Source organism: Thermobia domestica, chromosome 16 (genome assembly GCF_964235325.1).
Source record: "Thermobia domestica chromosome 16, izTheDome1.hap1.1, whole genome shotgun sequence".
NCBI lineage: Eukaryota > Metazoa > Arthropoda > Insecta > Zygentoma > Lepismatidae > Thermobia > Thermobia domestica.
The window spans coordinates 184,518,796-184,538,962 of NC_137469.1; the positions used below are offsets into that span (position 1 = coordinate 184,518,796).

The 20,167-nt window shown below is 36.3% G+C and overlaps 1 protein-coding gene across 1 annotated transcript in view; it reads left to right on the forward strand.

Moving 5' to 3' along the window:
* Window positions 1-8,055, forward strand: part of conv (insulin like growth factor binding protein acid labile subunit convoluted) — a 180,597-nt gene extending 172,542 nt beyond the window's left edge. Inside the window, exon 7 of the mRNA XM_081743372.1 lies at window positions 7,088-8,055. Coding sequence (XP_081599498.1) covers window positions 7,088-7,451 — 364 coding nt within the window. The 3' untranslated portion in view covers window positions 7,452-8,055. The remainder of the gene's footprint in view (window positions 1-7,087) is intronic.
* The last annotated feature ends 12,112 nt before the right edge of the window (window positions 8,056-20,167 follow it).

Consider the following 20,167-nt stretch of genomic DNA (forward strand, 5'->3'; position numbering starts at 1 on the left):
TAATTTAGAGAATTGCTCATGCTTCTGCTCAAGGACTGAAAACTTGTTTAATACTGCTTTTGGTACATTGTAATATGTCTCATGTGAAGTTAATCATAATCGTCAATGAAAATTTCCTACTATTGTGAGTACAAATTAGTTCGGTCCGTTTGTTTGTGGTCAAAAATGCATTTATTTCAGAACAAAATAAATGAACAGATTAATCAAAGTATATAGTCCATCGCTGGCTAGTACTTTTTCCCACCTCTCTGACAATTTTAGAATTCCATCTCGAAAAAATATCTCGTCTTTTGAGGTGATCCAAGTTAGGAGCCAATTTTCGATTTCTGCAAAAGAAGTGAACCGATGACCTCCAAATTGTGCTGCATCCATCGGAACAACCAGTAATCAGAATAAGCAATGTCCGGTGAATACGGCGAGAGCGGTAAAATATCCTATTTCAGTGTTCTAAGTAATTTTTTACGACTTTTGCGACATGAGAGGGATAACTTTGTCATGTCTTTGCTCGTATTCCGAACGTTTTTCTCGTAATGCATGGCTCAAACGAATCAATTGTATCTTATACCGATCGCCAGTAATGGAATCGCCAGGTTGTAGCAGCTCATAGTAGACAATACTTTTTTGGTCCCACCGAATACACAGCATAACCTTCGAACCATGAACATTCGGCTTTGGTATTGATGTTGATGTCGATGACAACGATTGACCGCGCATAGCTTCGCATTTTTTCTTCTTGGGGTCGTTGTAGAATATTTATTTCTCATTCCCGCAGTCACAGTCCGATGTAAAGAATACCTTTCTTTGTTCCCTTTGAATCAGCTGCTTGCAAGTGAAAATTCGCCTTTCAACGTCTCTCTGTTTCAGTTCATGAGGCACCAAATTGCCTTGCTTGTGAATCAATCTTATAGATTTGAATTGTACGGAAATTACCAATGATTCGGCAAGCTCCTCTTGCGTTTGACTTGGATCTTTATCAAGTAGTGCCTCCAATTCTTTGTCTTCGAATTGTTGTGATTGTACAGAGCGAGATTTGTCTTCAACGCTGAAATCACCATTCTTGAAACGTCGAAACTACATGATTTATCAGTTGGAGCATTGTCGCCATAAACTTCTGCAAGCATTCGATGCACTTCAGCTGCATTTTTCTTCCAACTAAAGCAGAAAATTAAAACCTCCCGCAAAAGTTGCTTAGTTAACAAAAAATTGACATATTCAACACAGTAAAAAACAAAGGTTTCATATGAAACTCAAAGCGATATAAACTGAAACCATCGAAATTAGCTGTCACTATGAAACCTTCATTTCAGTCAGTCATCTTTTGAAAACGGACCGATTTAATTTGTACTCCCAATATATTCAAAGCCTAGTCATCTTATCTGACCAAGACGTTGAAGAATCGTGTTGATGTTTTTTTCACACAACCAGAAGTAAAAGTGAGGGTGAACGCGGGGGGACACCGTCCTCTCACCACCAAAAATATGTACGGCGTTCCCCCAGTTCCTAAAAAATTACAATAGGTAAAGATAGGTATGGGGACGGCGTGACGTCATGCCGCTACCTACCGTCCGCCTCCTTTTCAGATCCACTTTTATCCCTGCACACAACTGACGCCTAGATGTACTTCTCACCTTTATGTGCGAGGAATGGGATGGATCAAATTTCCAGGAGTTCTGATGAGCCCTCCCAGACACAAATGAGAACTAGTACTCTATAATTAAATTTAAGTTTTATATGTTTAAGTGAACCTTCACCCATATTGAGCGTCTATACTCCCGGAGAAACTTCATGCACGGTACCCAATATTCAACTTTCGTTCTTGTATCAGCAACATGGTAAATTCGAGACTTTTCTCCCATATTCATGAAATGAATAACATTGGAACTTCCTTCAAAAGGTTTAAATTATCAGGTTTAAATTATATATTTAAATCTGTTATTCCAACTTTGTATCAGCTTCTAAGTTGCGTTCATTGTGTAATTTAAGTAATCTTAAAGCATTTTCATTTCAGCGTAGGAACCTGGAACGTACAAAGTTTGCAACGTACAAGTAATGTTGAAAATTTAGAAGTGGAAATGGGTACATGTTAAGTAAACACTGAGTTTGAGTGAAGTGCGATGGTCAGAAAAGAGTGAGATAGTTTCGATAAATTCCACAATATTCTATTCGGGGAGCGTTAAGGTCGAGAATGGTGTCACGATAGAAATGAGGAACAAAATAGTAAGAAGTATAACCAAAGTGGAATGCTGCAGTGAACCTTTGATGTTTATAAAACTAAGTGCAAAACCAGTGGATATTGTGATAATAGAAGTGGATATGGCAACAACAGACTATGATGACAATGAAGTAGAAGTAATATATGATAATAGTGACATATTTCATCATGCAAGGTCAACGTTATAATAATGGGTTAAGGGTAGAACGAACTGTGAATAATTTGGTGTGACCATTTGGACTAGGTTGAAGAAACACATGAGGCACATGAGATCCCCAAGGCTTTTGGGGATCTGAAGCCGACTATTTCAGGGTGTCCTATGTTACCAATAATTCCAGCGCATAAAATTTCTTTGCTGCCTTTCACAACCTCATAGGCTTATCGAAACACCGAGAACTATGCTGTAATATTTTAATGTGCTCCAAGAAACCTTAGTTCAATTACATTCATCATTAAGAGTTAAATGATCATATACTACCTTGTAACACACAAAAGCCAAATACAAGCCAAATTGTCAACAGTCCTTGTAAAAACACTACTAGAGTAAAAGGAGAAAAATCATATACAAATAGGTAAAGCTGTACAAGAGTACATTGTTAGAAAAGTTTTCTTCCTACATTTTTGCTCTGCAAAGGATTCTTTATGTTATTGACAGAGATATTTCAAAATAATTGTCACCACAAGCTAATAATATAGTTTGTAATAGAGGCCCAAAATAGGTCACTCCTTCACAAAATATATATCGTGAAGACGCGAGTGGAAAAAGACTTAACTCTAGCTATACTGCGAGCGAAAAAAGAAATTAGCATGGGTCTGAAGCCTACAATATAATAAGTTGATTGTAATATTTTGGTATTACAGAGAGGGATTTTGGAAAGGGGGGGGCAGAACCTGGGCTTCATTGGTTGCGCCCTTAATCCGTTCCTGCTGATCGACTTCTGTAGGCAACATGATCTGGTGGTGATGAACACGTGGTTTAAGAAAAGAAAAGCCAAGCTGTACAGGTAGAAGAGTCCAGGAGACAAGAAACGCTACGAAATCGATTACATTCTTGTCAAGCAAAGTTTCAGGAATAGAGTACGAGACCTGAAAACGTTACTGGGAGCGGACATTGATTCAAATCACAATCTGCTGGTGGCAGAAGTGCAAACCTGGTTAACGTCAATCAAGAAAAATGGGAGGAAAAAAAAATCGAAAATGGAACTTAGAACGACTAAGAAGTATGGACGTGCTGTGAAAGGATAGATTGAAGAAAAATTTTGTGCAGTTGGCGATATGGTAAGAGTGTAGAAAATTGTTGGGGAAAAGTTAAACCGACAATTGAAGCACTGCTTACGAAGATAAAGGAACGCAGCAGGGCGAAAACTATGGGCATCAAAGAATACAGAAGGTTGAATAATGAATTCAGAAGTGAGACAGACAAAGCCAAAGAGAAGCATATGAAGCATATATGTGAAAACATAATGGAACTTCAACGGTGCGACAGATATGATCTGTTGTATAAGAAGACACAAGAATTAGGAGGGAAAGCTAACAAAAGTATGTGACGTTTGGAGTAGATTAACAAGGCCATGTAGTCACTGACCATTAAAGACACCTGATAATTTGGGAGGAATACATAAAAGATCTGTGTGATCAGAAGAACTGCCTCAAAGACATTTGCTCAAGGGATATGGAGACAATGCAGTGAGAGTATTGACTTCAATTATTAACAAGATCTACCTGATTGGAGAATGAACAATAAATTTTCTTAATGTTACAATGGTTACATTACCCAAGAGAAAACAAGTAAAGAATTACTGTGACCACAAAGATTATTGCGCTCATATTGAACAGGTGGCTGCAAAGAGTAAGATGGAAGAGATGTTGTAGGAAGATCAATTTGGATTCCGGAAAGGGAAAGACACCAGAGGTGCTATTGGGTTGATGAGAATTATATCAGAACGATTTCTTGATGTAAAGGAAGTGCTTCATCGACTGGCAAGAAGCTCTCGACCAGGTCAATTGGACTAAACTTTTGAAAATATTTAAATAAATTGGTATCAACTGGAGAAACCTACGACTCATTCGCAACCTGTACATAAAACAGCGAGTAAAGTTGGGCTTGAATAAAGGAGAAACCAATAATGTGGAGATTGGAAGCAAAGTCAGACAAGGCCAAATTATTCAACATTTACAGTGAATGTGTAATGAAGGAATCATTAAGGGGAATTGGAGATTTGAAGATTGGATCATTAACAAGGTCAGGTATGCAGATGATACAGTTATTATATCTAAAAGCGAAGGACTACAAGAGATGATGAATAAAATAATTGACACTGGGAAACAATATTGAATCCAAATCAATGTCGAAAAATCGAAAATCATGAGAATATCCCATAGAAACGCGCCCTTCCGGGACTGATTAGAACAAAGAGAACTTGAAGAGGTCGGTAATTTCAAATATCTGGGAAGTATTTTTACGAGAGACGCTTACTGCATCAAAGAGATAAGGTCGAGAATTGCCGTAAGCAAATAGACATTCAGCAAGAGTAGATTACTCTTAACCACCAGGCTTAATTTTTGGCTAATGAAGAAGCTGGTAAAGTGGAATGTATGGAGTATTGAACTGTATGGTTCAGAGACTTGGACATTTCGGAAGTCAAAGAAGAAATATTTAGATAGCTTCAAAATGTGGTGTTGGAGGAAGATGGAGAAGATAAAATGGACGGAGAGAGAGTAACAAACAAAGACGTTTTAAAGCGGGTAGGAAAGTAAAGGACGCTTTTACCCAGCACCTTCATAGGAAGGTCAATAGGATTAGACACATCTTGCGAAGAAATTGTCTTCTTCATACTGCCATAGAGGAATGATGGAAAGAAAGTGAGAAGTAACAATAGAAGAACACAACTGATGGACGATTTGAAAAAATAGAAGAAAATATTCGTAGTTAAAAGAAGAAGCTGAAAAACGAGAAACGTGAAAGAAACATTTCCAGGCTCGAATTTAAAGAGAAAAAACTCGTTAGTCTCAGGACCTGCCTACAGGCAGAATACTTAATAATAGTAATAATCTTAAAGAATAAGCAAGTGCATATTGCTTACTGACTCTATGATATTGTGATGTCACAGGAAAAACTTGCTTTCGTATTCATATGCAGATCAGTACATGTTCATAGCTTCAAACTTTGTAATTTATAATTAAATAATAATATTTATCTTCATCTGTTGACGTGAAAATATTTTTCTCTAAATGTCACAAAGTGCTGTTTAACATATGCAGTACTGTTTTACCAATTCCCATGGTAAATTTAAACAAGGTAATCAGTTAGAATTTTGTAACACTATATGCAGTTATTATTTTTACGTTTCACTTATGATAATCTAAGAACCAACATGGAGGGAGACAACACATCTTTACGAAATGTCACACACTTTTCTTTACCGAAAATCAGAATTGCTACAGATTTTTTACTGCACATACTTTAATATAGTACGCATAACATATACGGTATATACCACCCTGATGTAAGAAAATAGACATCCGAAAAGTCAATCTGTAGTCATTGCTACACCAGTGCACAGAAGGAAGCATTCCTGATAACTGAAGTCAGTAGCTGATGGAGGCCCCTTAGCCACCACCTAAAGCTTCAACCCACATTGTATGGTATCCATCGAGGATGTCTATGGCAGATGGTGCCATTGCCGCAAGTAACTGTTTTCCGCTTATTTTTGGCTAACACCCCACTGTTATGTTGTTTGTTTGTGGGTCGGTGTGCCTGTTTGTGCAATTGTAGTTGTAGGAATTACCAGACACTGAATCATATTCGGTCATTGCCCGGTCTTCGGCAAAGTTGTAACCACCTTTTTTTCTCTTCCAGCAGGTCAGCTTTGCCTTATGACATCGTCCTTCATCATTTGTGTTTGCGCGGCGTCCCGCGATAGTTCGTCCGTCTGTTTGAAATAAGGGCATTCAATACCTGGATACATTTCACAGGATTAATGCGCCTATCACAGGAAATCAGGTAACTTCGAAAACCTTTTCAAATTGCATCGCATTTTGCCTCCATCAGGACATGTCGCCGTTTCACCGTCAGGTGATGGAGTTCTGGTGTCGATCGCTTCCATACATACTCTTCACGGATGTCTCTGAATTCGCGAATCCTATTTTATAGGAAAATACAACGATTCTGAAACTGTTGTGGTTTGTTATACAAGGCAGTGACCCAATTATGTCTCCTATCACTTATGGTTTTGTAAGCACAAGCTTTTTTTTTCGTGGGAGACCCGGGTTCGATTCCCGGCGGGAGCTCATGTGGTTCGGATTCCACGTTAATCAGGAGGTCCACGTCTCATATAGCCTCGCTGCTGAAAGGGACGCTAAACTAAAATCAACTCAACAAGCTTTTTTTTTTTTTTTTTTTTTTTTTTTTTTGACAATTAGTACATTCACGCACTAAGAAAACCTCTCCTGCTTCCTACTAAGCTATCACTTGGGTTGTGATGCAATGGCCTGTTTGTATTGTTAGGTCCTTGCACTCCGGACGACAGCAAGTTTCAGGAGGGGTGTTGGTCCTGGTGGTCCCGATCTTGAATCTATTTATGAATTTCTATCCTCTTTCAACTGATTTATAACCCTGTTGACAGCTGCTATCGGTACAAGCAATACAACACTCATTGTGTGCTGGTTTCTACCACACACTCAATGCTCAATATGCAATCTCAAGTAAATTCCATGTTCTCTTTACAGTCATATCCGAGCGCTACATATATAAACTCACTCATTTGCATTTGAAGTCTTCATCAAAATTTCAAATACGGTTCAATTACATAATGTTGAATAATTGTAGAGTTTAGTCACCATTGTTACTAATAGTTAATTGTTTCTCTATTCCAGAGTCTCATCCAAAGACGTGTCGTTCACTTGGTACGTGACTACGCGAGAGGACGTTGGTGGATTCTATGCAGTTGTCAAAGATGCCAAACAGCCGAAAGTTACCGTCGCTCAGAAGGACATCCCTTACAGTGTGAGAAGTGAAACAGTGACAGGTCTTCAACAGAATGAAGATTATATTATATGTCTTTTGGCAAGGGACGCCGATGGAAACGTTAGACAATGGCATAATAGCCAATGCCAAGATATAGACAAATCGTCCCTATCTGTAGCAGCTACAAACATCTCTCCATCTCTAGTGTCAATTTTAATTAGTGTTTTTATTTGCATTCTTAGCCAAAATGTACACAATGAATTAAGGACATAGTAGTACTTCGGCGTTATACATTGAATGTATTATGTAATAGTGAAATATTTTAAGAGAGATATGTACAAATTACGAAAGAAATTAAGTGAATTCACAGAATCATACTTACGAAAATGTGAAGAAGTCGTTTAGTTCAAGTGTTGTTCAAGTTTATATGGCGTCAGCTTTCACATGGATTATTTTCCGGATTTTTCATTACTATCAAATAAATTCTCAAAAATAGAATGAATTGATAGGTATACTAGCGCCAGCGTTAGGAGAGTTTCTTAAGACATACCATCATCATTCACTGTTAGAATTCCTTGGAAATCTGTTTACAGAGTAAACTGTGAACTAAATGTTGTACATAGGATGGCAAAACGAAACTTAAACCACAGTACAAAGAAATAACATGAGATCAAAGGTTTCGAAATTTTGTAGGGAAAGGTAGCTATGCAATTGTTTTAATTAAAAATCTTAATTAATATCAAAATTTTCCTGTTGTTCAAAATTTGTGCCATTAATTTAACACCAATATAATACAGAAATGTACTTGTACAGGAGTAGTTATTTGTTGACTAAATTTAGGAAATTTTTTGATTCAATGATAACTTTTGGACTTGGTGCACTTGGTAAAAGATAAAGGTACTAGAATACTGTAGTGAAATTTTGTGAGGGAAATATTGTAGTATGGAAGAAATTAGTATATTGCGGAAACCGAAAATATATTTTGATAGTTAGCAACATGTTATTACTGTCCCTCAGCCAAGAAAATAATAAAAAATGCATTTTGCAAGACGAAAATCTCTTTCTTCGAGAAATGATTAGATCTAAAATATCGCAATAATAGAAGGTTCATTGTTTTCTCTATTTTTCTTCTGTCTTTCTAATCTGTGCTCATTCCTGAGTTTACATCTATATTATTTACTACCAATATGCAGAGTGGGCCAAAAGCAGGTATTCAGTTCCATATGAGCGGCTTATGGTATTTCATATCATTTACTTATTATTATTCATACGGGAGCGTCCGAAGAGAGCAGGCGCGTCAGCGATGGCGAGTATACGTATAAGTGATGGTAGTAAACAGAAATGAATTTTGGAAATGATACGAGTTTCAGTAGCACTTGTCATAGTTTCATAAAACTTGTAAACGTAAAGTACAGCTTCTGTACACTGTGCAGAAATACATTGGCGATGAAAACTGGCATCTAATAGCGTCATCTTTCATGTGCACTCACGTATTTTATCCGTCGTAAAGCACTTGTAACGATTTTACACTAGTAACGTTACACTTGTAAGCTTAAAGTATAGCTGTATTATTTTGTATTTAATTCTGTAGCCTGCAGAAAATCCTTATAAATATATCTTTTCGTGCAAAGTGTTCAATTTTACCTGTAAACCTTCGAACATGTGATGTGCCACTAAACTACACTAATTATGTGGTATAAATCAATAATTAAAGGTTGATAACATAAGCTTTATTCTGTTTTTCTAATGTACTCTTGTTATTAATTACCTACTACACACCTTAGTTGATCTTATGTCTATCTGTTCCGCCATTATCATTCTGGACCAATATTAGGTTAGTCGTCATTCGTATCTTACATAATTTATTTCGTAGTGTTTAGAATGCTTTGCTAACTCTTTGGTTATAGATCTTTGTTGTACAGGAGAACGCAAATTTTAAAAATTAAATGCCAGATATTGTTTTTTATATTTTCTGATTATAATTTTGGTCTAGATTGAAAGAGTTGCTTATCATTTATAAGTATTCTTTCTGTGTAAGGTGGTTAGTAATTAGTGACCATTTTGATGTATTTAATTCTTGACATTTAAAAAGAAATTTATTGTTTTCATTCTTATTATGATTCGTGCTTGTTTCTGTTGTATTTGGTTTTTAACATTTTCTCGTGTTTACTGAAATAAGCTCATTGGAAATTAATTGAGATTCTTCCAAAGTCCAAACATTGTGTACACATTTGTATAAAATGTATTTATTTGTGTATAATACAGACAAGAGACACAAATGCAAGTTCATATTTATTTATTTATGGAGTACAACACAGCAATCTACATGTCCAGTTATTACAGTGTTGGGCTGTTTAGAGCAGTGCTATTCAACCTTTTCTCGCATACCGCTAGACACAATTCGCCATCCAAGTGTGTACCCCTGAAATTGTTAAAAGAAATTAAATCGAATTGAATCTATTAAATTTAATATACAAGTTATGTTGATTAAAAAGGGAGACAAATAGAGACCCAATAAAGGACAATCAGTCTGCCAATCAAAAGACTATTTACAGGGAATAAATTGTACATCGGAAAAAATTAGCTTGAGAAATTTCAAAATTTTCTTCAACTTGGGAATTCAATAAATATTTAATATATGCTTATTATAAGATTACGTACCCCTAGAAACATCTTTGCGTACCCCCGGTTGAATAGCACTGGTTTAGAAGAATAAAAATAGAACAATATTTTATTAAATATCGTTTCCATTCCTTTAGGAATATCAGCTTCCTTGTTTATGCTAACTACATTCTAATAGAAACTACTTATTCTCCACATAAGGAATTTATTGAAAATACTTTATTTGGTTTAGTACAAAAATATCTTTGTATTCCAAATTCTGAGGGGGCCATCTCCAATGAATGAAAAATGTTATTCGCGCACACACACACACACACACACACATATATATATAGATATATATGTGTGTGTGTGTGTGTGTGTGTGTGTGTTCAAGGTGAATGTTTTCATCTTTATTCATGATTTTACTCTTTTACAGTGAAAATGTAAGAATTTACTACCTCCAAGAACTAGGATACATTAATACAATTGATTTCTAATATAAGTAAGTAGTTATTTAATCACGGCGTTTAAAATACGTGTTGCTGGTTGATTTAAGTGGAAGCAGAGAAATGAGGATCTTTCTATTCTTGTCGGCAGCCGCAAAGTTATCAACTTCTTCGAGATCTAACAATTTAGCAATTTTCTTCTCAATATAAAGTAATCCTGGGTTTTTCAATCTATCATCAGTTATTGAATTGCGTATGTCTTTAATCTTTTCAAACATGAGAATGAGGTTTCACATATATCACTAGTAACTGGTATAGTCACAGAGATAATATTTAGCTTCTAGGTTTCTAGGAATGCGTCTTTGTAGACACAAAAAGATCAATGGAATTCCTAAAGGAATCAACTTTCGTTTTCTCTCGTCTTCATACAACTTAATTGTTTTTGGGAGGATTTTAGTTCACATTTGAATATTTCCAAATCACTTCCATAATGCTGGGCCATAGGCTCGACAATGTTATAATTTAGAAAGTTTTCACGTTTTGGACGTAGAGCGGTGCTTTTTACTATATGATCCAAAGAGCTTTCCATGTCAGTGATTGCCATATAAATAGGCAGAAAAATGTATCTTACTTGTTAGTATATTATCTTTACAAAATTCGTTTTCTGCCTCCAATGAAGGAAGAGAGATTCATCCAAAATGAATTTATGATATTTCGATGGCGAATGTCCAGTTCTTTTCCACGAGAAATCCCTATAGTCTATCTGTTTCTGGCTCTGGAATTTCAAGACCATTTTCTTTGCATTTCTCTAAACATTCTTGATAAATTTGTTCGAATATTGTTCTGCAGGTTTCATCTTCAACAGCATTTGAACTAGTGAATCTACCAGAATTAAACCTTCCGACATGTCTGCATCTACTTGAGATAAGGCGAAGCTCAAAGTTATAGCATGGCAGCAGTCATCTAAATTTTACCAGCCCGGAAACATTCCCTCTTGTACAGATCACACTAATTTGCCGGACGGAATGATGGAAGTAGATAAATATAACAAGTTTCAGATTTATTTTTTAATACCGCATAATAATATAAATAAATATTTGGTAGATAAACTATAATAATAATAATAATAATAATAATAATAATAATAATAATAATAATAATAATAATAATAATAATAATAATAAAGTAAAAGTGATGGACAAGGACAAATGATCTTAAGGGACAAACGTCGCACAGAAACAAGAACTGAACTCTAAGAGGACACTGATTTGCCGTCTAGTCCACTTTAAATTTTAAGCCTTGCTTTTGAAGCTTAAGTTACACTTTAAAGTAAATTACCAATAATTATTATGCATTCTTTATATTTCAGAAAAGTATTCCGATTTCACGCTTTAAAAATATGGTAGCCTAATCAGTGACGAAACTAGATGTTTGGTGTCCAGGGCAAATTTTGCGATTAGCATCCCTTTCATCTACATCTACACCAATAAACATACAGATTAGTTTGCTGGTGCCCGGAGTAACTGCCCTGGTTCCAGCCCCTTGTTTTGATCTGGCCGTAGTTCAGTTATTTTTACTTGAACCCTAAAACTGAGTAATGAATTTGCCTTTACTTCATTAAACTGATGAAGTGAACACTCTTTTAAACTAAAAGAAGAAATGTGTTTGTCTTTCCCTAATATCAGTGTTAGAACAGACATTTCAATCGGGACCCCTTACAGCAAAAGAAGTATACGTAGCCTTTACTTTCTTTCGTTTGTTTGCCTTCACTAGTTTTTAGAATTTGAAGTGAATTCAAATACACAAACACTTCACACCCACACCGAATGGCCAAAGCTCAGCAGTAGAACATCAGCTTAATATTCGGAAGGTGGTGTGATCGATCCTTCGTGGGTAAATAATTCAACTGAGAAGTTTACCAAGATTTTTCTCGGTGTCACTAGGAAAATGTTTATGGCCCTATTGTCTCATTTTCCTCATTTCTATCCTCTGGGTCTCGGATGCTTTAAAGACTTAAAATAAATTCAAATGTAGTTGAAGTAACTTAACGCTACTATCCTGTACTTGATGTTTAGTAATCAGAAGATTGTAGCACTGGTTCTGTGATAAACTTCGGAATTTCTCAAGTAGTACCAGTTTTGGGATTAAGATAGTTAAAACCATTTAAAAGAAAATATTTATGAACGATTTATTTATAGAGAATCACTGACTTTTGTTAGCCTCATTTCCCCAGGATTTAGTTAGTAGTATAGATCTACCAAGCGTTGATTCCGTTTTCCTTGGAGATTGGTAGTATCGCTTGTTAACATCGCAGCAGGTTTTTACAGTTGCCAACAGCCAAGAGCGTTAGGAAACTAGACGTAGTAGATACAAGACCAGAAGGTAGTCGAGAAGGAGAACCAATATCAGTAGCAAATAGTAGGTGTTCGTAGTATTCAGTATCTTAATGTTCTCGAATGATTGGGATACGAACAACAGAGAGAATGACAGAAATAATAAAAAAGAACTTTTGTTCTCTTGTTTTACTGCATATTAAACAAGACGTCTCGATATTAAGATTATTTGATAGTAATAATATCAAATTATTTAACGGATGCTATGCATTTGTTTTGTTCTATGTCGCCGTGATCAATGGAAACCAATTACTTAGTGTACGAAGACTTCTTTCTCCAACACAAGTGTAATGTTTTACTGCAGTGCGTGCTATTTGTAAGTAAGCATCTCTTATTTTAGTATGACTTTCAACATCGAAGCGAATGAGAATGCGACTGATTTTGTTTTTGTTTTTTCTGGTTCTTTGTCGAAAACAACGAAGATAATCAGATAAGGGACAGAGGTTAAAAGGAACGTTCAGATGGTGAGGTCAATTTACACCTTACAGATTTCGATGAATTAGAACTTACTGTACTACAAACAAAAATGAGCCTGGAGCTTTTTACTCGGAACGCAGACTATTGCAAAACACGGTATTCTGCGGTTGGTAACTCTATTGTCGAGAGATGTTTTGGTAGTAGTTTCGCTTGTGGCCACTATCAACTCACCGTTTGTCGACCTATCACTCTGTATAGAGGGGCAAAAAATTTGAGCAAGGGGGCCTGGCCCCCCTAGGCCCTCCCTTGGCTCCGCCACTGGCTTTGATATACTGTATACAATTTCTCTTTTAAAAAAGCATCAAATCTTATAGAGCATATTCGTTCTTCTCTTCTATCTTGTACTGAAGTATAGAAGAGGACGCATATTTTTTCGCGCTCGACCCTAGCCATAGGAACTAAATACACGTTTCTGATTGGTTGGAGTTACCTGTTGGCCCGCCTCCGTAGTACACATATTAATCGAAGTTGCACCCCCGAGTGTGACGTAACTACATCCCAAGGAAGGCAAGGAAGTGTATGCCTACCTTTCTGCCTCCTGGTGCCTCCGGCACCAAACTCCTTTCTAACTCCCTACTCTCCAGCTCCACTACCCCTTACATACCCCACTTCACGAGAGCCTCACTTCTTACTCTTCTGTTGGTTTATAATATTGTTAATAAGGGCTTTCAGAAATCTCTAAGTAAATGGTGGAAAAAGCACAATTTATGCATTAGCCTATTGCGTACAAGGGCAAATAAGTACGATAAAAGTGTTTTGAAAATTCCGTTTCTTTGGAACGGATTTGAACAAACACCAAGAGCGATCTTCATTACTAAAGATATACCACATTCACTTGATCCCTAGTCTTCCGTTGCAGGCGCTGCTATCGGCCGAAGGAATTCCACTCGCTTTCGCTTAGCAACAGCTGAACCCTTATTGGCTCAACGTGTGGGTATGTGAGGGTGTGAGCATTAGTTCGCATTTTTGCCACGGCTCAAGAGTTTTTGGCAGCACAATAGCTTGCTCTCTACCATGCTCGGCTTCGAGGACCGACAGCATCCGACGTTTGTTTTATGCCGTATATATGCTACGTGGCGAGAAATTGATAACTCCAACCAATCTGAACCGTGTATTTAGCTTCTATAGCTAAAGTCGAGCATGATTAAAAAATATATTCATAGAGGATATTGTGAATGGGAATGAGAGTACTTTGAGAATGAAATTTCTCGTTTTAAATTTGTCTTTGGTGTCTATCGGCAGTAAACTGGTAATGTTGAGAAATCGCCACTTCCTGGGTGGATTGCATTAGCATCGAGTGTCGACGAATAAAAGTCCACATTCCCAAATTATTGTGTAATGTACCCATCGAATTTACTGGGAAAAAATAAATATGGAATGAATGTAACCTATGTATGGATCCGGATTCTCAATCTACACCGCTATACTTATCAGTGTATCTTCAATTTTCTGCTTTACTAGTAATTAAACAAAACTTTTGTTTATAAACATTACGGTTGTAATTTATATACATTAACATTCAAATATGTTTTAATATTAAGGTTGCAACTCTTTGGTCAAGTCGACTATTGGCGAATTTGTTCTGTGGCTTTGACCATAGTATTAAACCATGGCGTTAAATGAAATGCTCATGATATGCTGAACTATTTTATTAGAAAGACATGATGTTTGTTTCGCCATACATTTACGTGAAATATAAATGCAATCAACTCATGACCACTCACGTAACTAGTGTCTGCAATAAAATGATGAGCTTATACATGTCAGAAATAGAGTATGGGTTATTATAAATTTTCTTTTTTAAAGGAGTAGTGTATGCTCCTCGTACCTGTAATTGGCTCAACCGTTAAAGATTTAACCAGAACACGTGATAATAAAAGCTTCCTGCAAGTGCAATTCTGTTTTGAAGACCATACATGTTCATTTCTAATGTTATATATATATATGTATTACAGCAGGAAATGCTTTAACAAACGAAAAGAAGGTAACTCGAAAGTTATGAAGGTTTACCTGTACAGCTGAAGAAACGATATCAAGATGAGGTATTGCGTTATTACGCGTTTTATAGCATTACTTATCATTACTCTTAGTCAAATATACATCCATTCAGGGGTGCCCATCCCCCCCAAAGCTGATGGCGCACTCCCCCCCAAAACTAATAATCTCTTCCCTCCTCAAAACTCAAGTCCTCTAAAACAATTGCCCAGTGTAGCAGTAGTTTTTATAGTACTAGTAATTATTTTTGTTGTTGTTTTTATTTCCTGTAGTAGTATTATAGAATGCTTGTAGTAGTAGTAGGGGCAGTAGTAATTATAAAAATGGCATTACTTTTATTAGTAGTCTTGGTAGTGTACAATACTAAATATGTTCTATAAGGATATTGAAGGGTATAAAAACTTCTACACACTGTGTATGGCACAGGTATTCTTTTTTTACAATTAGTAGTATTATTTTTTTCTTTACAAAATATTGATATAATTCCCTTGCACATGAAAAGTAAGACGCAAGTTACAAGTTATTGAGTTTGATACCAAAAGAAAATGTTATCCTCGAAATTAGCCTACAAAAAGAAGTGATATCCAACAAAAAACATTCCTGTAAAAGAGCCAAGTACGAGTGGCCTTAAAAAGAATTGAAATCACAAAAATAGGCGCCAGGTTCTGGTGGACAACAGTAACAAACACTCACTGGCTCACTTCAAATTTAGATTTGAAACTTGGCTGTTGTCTGTATGGTTACCACTAGCTCACAATTATGTCAAACTACTTTATAATTTTCAACAGACAACATAGGCAAGTTTCAAATCTAAATTTGAAAATGATTCCTTGAGTGTTTGTAGCTGTTGTTCACCAGAACTTGGCGCCATCCTTTCATATAGCAACTTGCGCGGTACTTCATTCATAGAGTTTCTAAGCAGGGGGTAGGGGGATTCATTCTCGAGATTAAAAAAAAAATCGCATCGTGTTCCAATGTTATTCTGACGACAGCAAAATTACTTATTCGACATTAGAGTAAAATTCTTCCCCAATTTTTTTCTCGATGGCACAACTTGCGCCATTCATGCTTCCGTGGGCGGCCCTTCTCTCTTAAAACGAACCAACCTTTCCTTTCATACGGCTACTTGCGCGGTACTTCATTCATCGAGTATCGAAGCAGGGGGTACGGGGGTTCACCCCGGAAAATTTCTGAAAATTGGCTCCTCAAAATCGTGTTTTAATGCTATTCCGACAGTAAAATTGCTAGTTCGAAAGTAGAGTAAAATCCCCCCCAAAATTTTTCTCAATGGCGCAGCTTGCGCCATACATCCCCCCTGTGGGCGGCCCTGCATCCATTACTAATAGAAATTCTATGAATGGTGAGAGAAATATTTATAATGCACTCAATATCAGCTTGTAATCGAAATTAACATTTGTTTCCAACTTTCTTGTACATATATTGGATATTAGATCTATCTTCCAAAGGCAACGGTAGCTTCTGCTAAAAGTTGGTTTTGAGACAATAGCGATTTTCTGTTTATTTAGAAATTGCAAACCTAATACGTAATAAGGTACTCAAATCATTAATATTGAAGTTTTATAATATTAGCTCTTTCCCAGGTTGTGAGAAGTAATTTTATTTCATAATGTCTTTGGGAATAATTCTTACTGTCTTAGTCCAGCTATACAGTATGAGATAAATATTAGGATTTATCTTACGTAAAATGTTACGATGCATCTCGTAGGCAATCCTATCCTTTTGTGCCATACACGTGAAGATTTTTCCTGTTTCACATCCTCCGAAGAGGTGCCAGGTCTCACGACGCATACTTGGCCAGCAATGTTTTCCAGTGCTTTCTGCTTTTCATGTCTGTTGTGATAGAGCGTTGACTTTGTATTATATAAATGTATGCTCCTCGTATATACGTGAAGATTTTTCCTGTTTCACATCCTCCGAAGAGGTGCCAGGTCTCACAACGCATACTTGGCCAGCAAGGTTTTCCAGTTCTTTCTGCCTTTCATGTCTGTTGTGATAGACCGTTGACTTTGTATTATATAAATGTATGCTCCTCGTATATACGTGAAGATTTTTCCTGTTTCACATCCTCCGAAGAGGTGCCAGGTCTCACAACGCATACTTGGCCAGCAAGGTTTTCCAGTTCTTTCTGCCTTTCATGTCTGTTGTGATAGACCGTTGACTTTGTATTATATAAATGTATGCTCCTCGTATATACGTGAAGATTTTTCCTGTTTCACATCCTCCGAAGAGGTGCCAGGTCTCACAACGCATACTTGGCCAGCAAGGTTTTCCAGTGCCTTCTGCCTTGCATGACTGTTGTGATACAGCATTGACTTTGTATTATATAAAAAATATGTGTTCCTCTTATGCACTAATAAGTGCGTAAATGGCATCTTTGCTGGCGGGGAGAAAACAAATTTGTTTTCACTTTCTTTTGCCTGATATTCGAAATCTTAAGATTTTTTTTTTTTTTTTTTTCGAAATAGAGCGTGCTCTAAACAAGAGAAATCTCATAGGATCGTTCAGAACATAGGAAATGATACGCGAACTGATACCATACACGTTACGATTTTGACTCGAGGAAAAATCGTACGACATTTCCTAGGATTTATATCATAGTGTACAGCCGGGCCTTACTGGGTATTGCTGTATTAACAGAACCTGAAACCTATTGGATTTCTGAATTTGCACTCAGTTCCTCTATTACATCATAGGTTATGACATGTAAATGTGGCAAATAATAATAATAATAATAATAATAATAATAATAATAATAATAATAATAATAATAATAATAATAATAATAATAATAATAATAATGGAAACAATTAACTTCAACGATAATGAGACCAATTCTCGAAGACATCACCCAAATTAAATTAATAAGTTTACACCACACAAGTTTACACACCTGAACAATACAATTGATTAGGTAAACAATGCATGTGTTGCGCTGGCTTAATAATAATAATTATATAATATAATATGTATATAATATATATATCTTTCAACCGCAGGTTTATGGCAAGCAAGTAAAGACCCTAAAGTGACTCTGCACCAAGGAATGCAAGTCCACACCCTGAAAATTATTATGAAAGGTACAGAGAGTGTGAATTTACAGGAAAAAAAGCATATATGCAAGAAATGTATGCATGGATCCGGATTCTCAATCGGCACCTCTTAAATTAGCTATACTTATCAGTGTATCTTTAATTGGCTGCTGAGCAAATAATTAAACAAGACTTTTGTTTTTATGAACATTACAGTATTGCTTTTTTTTTTTCATTTCATTCAGTAAAACAATGTGATTTTAATCCGGGGCGGATCCAGGAAGGGCGATATCCCCCCTTCCCAGAAGAGGAAACTTTTTTATTTTATATATAAATAAAACCTATCCCAGAGTTTTGAACTCTAAAAAAGTAACTCTAAGTAGCAATATTACGACCCATCGCGCCCTCCCTCAGAAGTCCGTCCTGGATCCTCCCCTGGTTTTAATATTACAGTCTCAGCATTTTGGCCAAGTTGATTATTGCACTATTATTGTTCCAATGTTGAAAAATTGTATTAAATTATATTGCACTAAGTAATTATCTTTAGTCATGGCCAAATCGCACCGAATTGGCACGGTGTAAGCCCGAATCCACCTGCACTAAATGATATATTGGTACAAAGAAAATAAGTAGAAGATAATAAATACATTGACTCCAGGTATGTCCACACATTATAAAAAATGAGTACGAAAAATGAATGTAAAATATCACTTGTATGAAATAAAACAATGGAACGAAATGAGAGCTCGAAATAGTCCATCGAATCTTGACGCCATCTTATCTCGAACTGACGATATTACTTCTTGATGTAATTAAAACTTGATCTAACATTATTTTCTCCTTTTAATTCCATACACTGGGATTTTATGGCGTCGCTTGTGGTGCGTTTCGCCAACTTCCTTTTACACATAATTTCAAATTTTCTATTTTGAAATATATCAGAATTATGTGATATGGTTAAACAAAACAATAAACTGCAGCATTAAATGAACTCTGTGTCAATCATGAATAACATAACCATTGAAGTCCAGTAAATCATTTAATTCTTTGTAATGTCTAACACACAAAATGAGTGGAGGATTATATAGTGAACGTGGAAGCCACATGAGTCGTCCACCTTGCCCTATCCAGCGCACACTGAGAGGAAAAAAAATGTAGGTGGCGTACTTAAAAAGATAGGTTACATGCGTAATTCCTGTAGTTTTTGGACTTAACGTACAGCAGACGTATAACTGAAAACGCATATTTTATAATACTTTCTGTATAAGTGTTCCATCTATACGTACTTTCTGTATGAAACAATGTAGGCGGTCAGGATCTCACATACAAATGGACGTATATAACATATAATGACGAAGGTAACATAAGTATATGCATGTGATATACGGAAAACTGTTAGATGTCAGACATCCTGCAACGGCATGATGTAACATATAAGGGCAGTGCATATGTAGCATACGGATAACGTATGCTCCGTACTGATTCCTATAGTAAGCAAGAGGATACCGTATATTTGTACAATATACCGCTGTCCGGAGAACGGATTTTTCTCTGTGCACACAGAACATTGCATTTAATTTGTGCCGAACTGACGGAGTATAATGTACCTTGAGCCCATCTTGTTGAAACATATCCTTAACTGTTGATTCAGTGGCAAAACGTAAAGAAACTCCGTAAGAAAGTTAAAGGAACGGGTGTCCAGCTGGTTGACATTGGCATCAACGAAATGTATTCCTACAACCATAGAACCCAGTGTGATACACCACGCAATAACTCTAGAAGCATCAGGGTTGTTCGTTTCACTCTTCTATCATGAGTTATCTCGACCACTGACGTACATTTTGTATATAAGCGTTCATTCAGAAAAAAAAAGAAGAAAAAAAAGGCATTCGTTGCTGAGCAGAATATGCCGAAAAAAGGGTGGATCAGATACGACTGCTGTAATCCAGTTATAGTATATTTTAATCTTCAGTGAATCGAATCCTCATCTTTCATTCTATGTACATGCCGTAATTTGTAGAGGT